Below are 7,485 nucleotides of genomic sequence, written 5' to 3' on the forward strand. Positions count from 1 at the left end.
AATGAAAAGAGAAAAATTTCTATTATGTATAATATCCTTGCTTATTAACTAGAACAAATATTGATATCAGTGAAGGATATATACATTTTGAAAAATAAAACGTTTCAGAATTTGAAAACTTTATAAGATGAAAAAAGTTTTAGAAACCCTTAGTCCTTGTTTACTAAGTTTGGAACTTTACTCTAACATTTTTCTTTTGTTTTATATTTTTACTCAAAGTTTCCAATAGAGATTGATTACATTATATGATGTAGAGAGAGAAAATTATTCTTAACAAATATTTAATATTAAAATAGAATCAATTTCAACAGATTAATTTCTAAAAGGAGTAAATTGTAAATCCGCAAGGAGGATAATTTATTTTTTAAATGAAGAAGAGGATAATCTTTAAATAAATAAAAGAGTTAATTTTCTTTCTGAAACTTATATTATACACTATTTTAAATATTAAATAGACAAGTCAAAGTAAAGTGTTGAACCATTGAAAAGTTCGTGGATATGCAAGGTTATAAAGACATGAATGCCTCTTTCGTGTACCCCACTGATATTTTTATTAATTTAGGTTCAATTACTTGTCTCTTTTATTTGTTTATTAATTTTTCAGTCAAACAAAAAATATGAATACACATCTTCACTTTTGGAAACAAATTTTATTTTAGGATTTTTTTTTAGAACTAAAAAGTGTATTATTTTTTTCATTTATTCAAAAGGACTTCAATGAAGACAATTTCGTTCCTTTAATTTGTGTTTTCATTGGCCTGTAAATATTGAGTTATACGTACGTATGAAAATACATTCTTTTACGTCAAAGTTTCGTCTAATTAACTATATTTGTAAATCTCATAAATTTTGACCCACATGTCCGTTTGTCCAAAGAATATATTAAAAATTGAATTTTTAGTTAAATATATTAAAATATTATTACTCTAATATAAATTTTAATTAATTAAAACCTTTTAATTTGATAATCCATATTTAAAATAATTTTTAGTTAGTTTATAACATGAAAGTGTCATGTCATGATTCATGAAAAATTAAACATTTCAGTTACATAAATTAGTCATTGCTGTTTTTGCTTGTTAGGTTCCAATCGCAATACATTCTTACGTACTATGGTACAGTTACATATATATTTAATTTAATGATTGTAGAGTTATATAGCCTTTTTAAGTAATAAACTTTTAAAAATATCAATGCTAAATTATAGAATACTTTTGTTTGTAATAATTTTTTTTGTTATTTACTGTTCATAGAATATATTTGTAAATATGTTTATAAGGCAAAGGGACAAAGAGAAAAAGAAGTGGGAAAAAATATAAAAACCATGTGGGAAAGAAGATTTGTTGGACCAGTTGCTATTGCTTTCGTTTTCCCTCATTTAAGAAGACCAACTACCAACTTCTTAGAATCAACTTGCAGTTACTTGTTTCATTTTATAAGATGAATAAAAAATAGCTCCACATCACATGATAATGATATAAGTACGTACCACAATGTAACTTTCAATGCATCAATTGTATGGAAAAAAAAAAAACGAAAAAATGAATAAATATATACAAGATATGAAGATTTAAGGAACTTGTCCAACACTTGTATATTAATTAAGGATGATATCAAGGCAATTAAGTTTTCTTTAGTTTTAGGGATTTTTTTATGCTACTAGTTTTGTGTATCGAATATAAAATCTTTTAGTAAATGAATTATTTCTAAATACATAAACACAAATATGAACACATGTGTGTGTAATTAATCATAAAAGAACTGAGGGTAATTAAAACATAATTGTTATTAGAAAAGAAAATATATAAAAATAGAAACACCTTTGCACTCTAGAGTCTATGAAAAGGTTGATGTGAAGTAAAACAGCATTTTATGAGAACCTCTTCATCCAACTTCTAGGACCATGAAGAAATCAATGCACTTGTTGACTTTTCAAGTTCAAGTATATATATATATATTCCTTGAAAAAAGAAAAAAAAAAATCTGATATTGTATTAACCACTTAAATATCAGTATCATTACCATATTACTGCATCAAAAGTCATTAGTAACTGTAAGAAAAAACAAAGACAATATCCCCTTATCCTACTATAAATTGAGGTTGAATTGCAAAAGAAATTGTAACTAATGCGACCACAACTGTAATCGTAATATAATCAAGAAACTTATACGTTACATTCATGATGGCGGACCCTTTTCACAACGCATATGTAACAATTTGTAATTCATCCGTTTTAAATATTTTTTTAGAATAAATTCAAACAAACTAATAAAATAACTATTGTCAAAAAGTTATTAAAAAAAATTGTTAAAATATATTATCCTTTTATAAAACCATGCCATGCATACTTTATCAGTATATGTCAGTGACAAATAGAGAAAGAGAGAATAAATCTTCAATAAAATTGTAAGAGGAGATATAGATAGGACAATGGTGTTAGTAGTCAATGAACACACCTAGAAGGATATATAAATTATAGTCATGAGTAATTCTTCTTATAATAATATATGAAATATGAAGTTATATATATATATATATATATATATATATGCATGTAGCAAGAAACATGTCTGATGTACATTTCATATTTATAAAATTAGAAAGAAAGAAAAAGGGAACACTCAGTGTACCTTAAAGTCATAGCACATAACAGTATTAAGTTTCTGCAGTCATACATATATGCTATAGATTTGAACTATAATGTGGCCCTGTCTTCCATGCTGCTGGTTTTTCTCTTCAACGTTGGTGGGCTTCACATTCTTCCATTTGTTGTTGCTCAGTTATGATGAGGAGGGTGTGTCTTGGGTGGAGAATAGTCCAAGTCAAAACCAGGGTGTTTCTGACGAGGTTTCTTGTTGTTGTGAGGCACACGCCAAGAAACTGAAACAAGAGACTTTTTTAAAGCACCTGAGCCATTTTTATCTGCTTGCTGCACCCTATGGTTTGTGCTTCTTCGGTTTCTTGGCTTCTCAGAATCACCGACCAACCGAGTCTCCGTCTTGTTGGGACCTTCATTAAGCTGCATAAAGCAAAAAGCCAAACAATGAGACACTAAAACAGACAAGGAGCATTATTGCATATAATTTCTCTGCATTCAGCCAGCACTATGATTAGAGGAAATAATATGAAAAATCTAAGAGCTTGCTGTTTTGGTATAGTTGTTCTTAAGGCCAATAATTGAAGAAGTTTGGACGTACTAAAGGTTAAGCAGAGAGGGTGAAGTGGTTTCACAATATCAGTACCAAAATTCTGAAAGTACCATATAATTTTTCTGTCAGTATTCAGTAATAAACAAATTATAACAATAATAGTAAATGAGTTGACAGACCTTGATGGAGAAGTGTGATTTCTCTTGGAGCCTGATATTGAGAGGGTTAAGATGACGAGCATAACATGCATGCAATGAAATGCACAGATAGAAGAGGAGAAGATATGATGCAGTTGACATGGATGTATTATGAAAAACTTGGTCGTGGGGTGTGGAAATTGTAGGGAGGTAGGAGAAGTATTTGTAGTAAGAAGGAAATAAATGAGCATTAAATGCAAGAACTTGAGGAAAAAGGAGTTTTGTTGTAGAACATGGAGATGTAAGGGGTGAAAGAAGTAATGAGAGAAGATGTAGATATGGTGGCCTCCTCTCTTTTGTCCGTTCCTTCTCACATGTCAATTTGTTGGGTCCCAAGAGAGGGAAAGAGAAGAAACACAGATCCTTCTTCAGAGATATATATACAAGAGAAAGAGAAAAGAGAGAGAGTGTGTGTGACATGAAAATATTATAGATTAAGAATGGAAAATTTATAGACTCATAAATGGGATATGTAAAGTGAAACATGAACCAAAAATCAAGAATGCCATTGCCTCCCATATTGTTTCAACCGAGGAACTTTTCATATCTCTTGTCTTTTTTTTTTTTTAATTATTTAATCAATATAAATCTGAATGGCTGGTGCCCCATTGTTTCTTTCCATTTTTGCCACCTCTTTCTTTTAGTTTTAGCAATTGTGTTCAAAATGTTTTAATGTAATCTCTTACAACTGAATAAAGGGTAAAATAGAAGTGGAAAAAGAACATATATATATATATATATATATATATATTAAAGAATAATACTACATTCAGTTAGGGATGATAACATGCCATGCAGGTCAGTCATTAGAAAAAGTGTTGATCAATTAAGTATTTTATCTCTTGTTCACTCGTTTGGCTATCTCAAATAATTCAAAACCCGCGTGGATCGTGACCTGCATAGTTCACATTGAGTTAAATCATTCGGCAGCACAAGTATAAAGTGTTTATTTTAAACAACTTACTCATTCGCATTATTTTTTAATCTATTTAAAAATAACTTGCTCATTCGCATCAAATTCATTTAAAAGCAGTTCCTTCTCTCACATTACTTTCATGGTTTCAATCCAGTTTAAAGTTATTTCTATTTTTCAATAAATTTATATTTCTTAATTATAAATTATTTATAAATAGCCTTAATTAAGTTTTGAATCTTGTTAACATGTCGGTAAGTGTACCGAATCGTATCAAGTAATATAAAATGATAAGATCAAGTATTGTTTCCCAAAAGACTCGCGACACTAAAAAGTTGCAGTTTTGTTTAATCAATTAAGACTAAAAACAAATTGTTGGTGTTTGAATGCAATTGTAGAAAAATAAACATAAATGCAATTTGATCAATCGAGGCTAAACACTAGAGTGAATAGATGAAGTTAATAATATGGGACGAATATGTTGTTGGGTTTTAGATTTCACCTAATTACTCTCATGCATATAAGAATTCATCTTCTTCATCAATGTCAATGTCACTTTCTAAATTACTTAAAACCCGATCCCTCAGTGAAAAAAGTCTATATATCCTTAATTACTAGACCACAATCTGTTGCATCCCTAATAATTAATCTTGCATTACGAATAGAAGCTTAAGACAACCAAAACTCATCTCCATCCCTGGGTAATACTGCTTTTGGGAGAGATTTTCCAGAACCTGAATTGTAAGATATCTCCTGATACTCATGCAATTAACACATCATGCCATGAATAAGTTAAATAAAGCAAGCAATGAGCGAAGGAGAAAAACCCTAACAATTAATGAAAGAAGCATATATCAATAACAATAATCAATTCAAATACAAGAGAGTTTAGATGTTACATCTTCCCCAATAACAAATGAGATTAATTCTCCATCATCATGAAGAAACTAGGTGTACAATAGAATGGAATGAAGATAAAACCCTAGAAAGAGAAGATGAGAGCTCTCACATCCCCAAATCTGCCCCCAAAGGGGTGAAAAACGTATTTTTGTGCTTAAGCCATCAAAAGATACACTCTCTAGAGCGTCTGGGTCTTAAATAGATAATAAAAATAACAGAAAATAGGTCCAAGTTTACGTCGTCGACGCTTAGCCACTGGTACAAAAACAGCGTATTACACTACAATAAAGCTGCTAATTACCGAAGGATTCTTACCGAAGGTTTCTGGGCCTTCGGTAAAAGCTGATATACCGAAGGCTTTCGCCCCTCGGTAATGGGCAGCGATTTTGTCACGTTATATGGTGCTTACTGAGGGCTTATGCCCTTCGGTAATGGGCAGCGATTTTATCGAAGGATTTTTGCCCGTCGGTATATTCATTCACTTAATGAAATCAGAATTTGGTTGGGATACCAGACTTCCATTTTCCCTAATTTTCTCCTCAACGAAAGCTTTCCCCTAACTTTCAGACCCAATTTTTCTTCAATCTCCCCGACCCTTCTTTCTCGACTCATTATTTCTGATCAGAGGGTGCTGTCGNAGCATGAGGAGGTGTTGTCACTAGGTCAGAGGGTGGTGTCGCGGTGTGGGCAAAGCTTGTAGCTGGCGAGGAAGGCGTGACGAAGTGGCTTTCACTGCGTGAGAAGGGCTTCGTGAGAGAGGGTATCGGAGGTGCGGGTTGTTACTGCCGTAGAGGTAAGTTGTTTCTTTTGTGAATGGGGTTTGCGTGGTTTAAATCAAAGAAAGGGACCAAGGAACATTGGTTCTNTGAAGAATGTTGTTTTGATTTTGATGGTACTTTGTTGCAGTGATTTGTGCTTTTTAATTTAAGAACAAAGAAGTTTGTAGATGTGCTAACTTCTGACTTAGACTAACTTCTGACTTAGACTAACTTCATTAGGATTTGCTCTAGTGTATCAAATTGTATGTTGTAGTGATTGGCCTTAACACATACCAAACTATCATCCATGGGGTGTGTTCTGACAAAGATTTGTAGTGGTTTTTTGGCTATGGGAAACTTTAGTCTCTGTCTCTTGTTCACATCCAAGATAGGTTCGGATACTGATCCTATTTGATTTGAACTCATGCCCTTGTNNTNTTCCTTGTTTATCTCTTGAAGATTGGACTCAAGCTTTGTGTACTTGCTGCATATAACTTGAAACATCACTCTTAGAGCATCAATCACAACAGATAGAATTTCTCTTAACTAAAAGCAAACGATGATAAGAAAANTGTTAAATATGAAGCCCTCTTAGTATATAAATTATAATAAAATATTGGACAGGGGTAGTTGAGATGAGTGAGTGAAACGAAAGAAATGGGAAAAGTATTCTTCAAACAGATTCTAGTGACCATTATCAGGGAGCAATATTCATTGAAGAAGAGAAAAATAAGAAAATTTTGATTTAAAAATAGGAAATGCTTTTACTAAGACATTGTCCTCACATTGGACAACAAAGTTTTTTCATTTTGTAACCTGTTTATGACAACCAGTTTGTCTATTACAGCATTGACTGTATCAGTATGATGTTAGTTTCTGGATTTCAACACTGCTTATCACAGACCACTCTTCATGGAAATACTAAGACACGTCCTTTGTTTTTAAGCATATTGGAGGTGATGCTTCTCTCATGTGAAGCTTAGATATCACAATCTTTGTCGTCCAAGTTGAAATGTGTATTAATTTTTAATATTCATAGCTACAAAACTTATGATTACTTTTCCCTTCTTTTTTTCTTGATTTTGCTTATTTGTATACACTGAATCATTGCTTATTGCCATCATCATATCCCTCAATGGTTCATTTACCATCAGAGCTAATTTAGTACCGATTCAATTTTTTTATGTACAAAATAAGTAATCATGGATTACTCAAAACTGGGTTTTAAGATAATACGGGACCTATCAAAATAAAGACAAACACGATACAAAAAGAAAAAACTGAATTGAACATCTAGTCTGTGAAGGGACGCGATGATCCCCACTTACAAAGAGTCAGATCCGATAGATTCTGATACTGGAAGTATTCGAGCAAATNTTGCTTGAATTCAAGTAATAATGTAAGATGTCTTAATTAAAATGCTAGTAGAGAACTCAATGTTTTTGGCTTGCACACATTGATCATGCTTCATACAACAAGCATCAAGCCCATCACAAGGTTTTTCACCAGGGCATCCATTATACAAAAGTNCACAGTGTTTGATTTTTTTCTTTTTCTTTCACACTGC

At 31.7% G+C, this 7,485-nt stretch overlaps 1 protein-coding gene across 1 annotated transcript; it reads right to left on the minus strand.

The window, feature by feature from the left end:
* Positions 1-2,577: 2,577 nt before the first annotated feature.
* On the minus strand, positions 2,578-3,868 carry LOC106755308. Its single transcript, XM_014637428.2, has 2 exons — positions 3,330-3,868; positions 2,578-3,020 (listed from the first exon to the last, which is right to left on the minus strand). Exons 1-2 carry the CDS (start codon positions 3,864-3,866, stop codon positions 2,778-2,780), a joined length of 780 nt encoding a protein of 259 aa, XP_014492914.2. The 5' UTR covers positions 3,867-3,868; the 3' UTR covers positions 2,578-2,777.
* Between the last annotated feature and the right edge of the window lie 3,617 nt (positions 3,869-7,485).

Source organism: Vigna radiata, unplaced genomic scaffold, assembly GCF_000741045.1.
Source record: "Vigna radiata var. radiata cultivar VC1973A unplaced genomic scaffold, Vradiata_ver6 scaffold_100, whole genome shotgun sequence".
Lineage (NCBI taxonomy): Eukaryota > Viridiplantae > Streptophyta > Magnoliopsida > Fabales > Fabaceae > Vigna > Vigna radiata.

Bases quoted from the DNA above. Each gene is read 5' to 3' on its own strand.
- LOC106755308 (XM_014637428.2), bottom strand. From the start codon at position 3,866: ATGGGAGGCAATGGCATTCTTGATTTTTGGTTCATGTTTCACTTTACA. The intron at 3,021-3,329 runs GTCTGTCAACTC...TGCTTTATGCAG, and splicing joins AATCACACTTCTCCATCAAG to CTTAATGAAGGTCCCAACAA.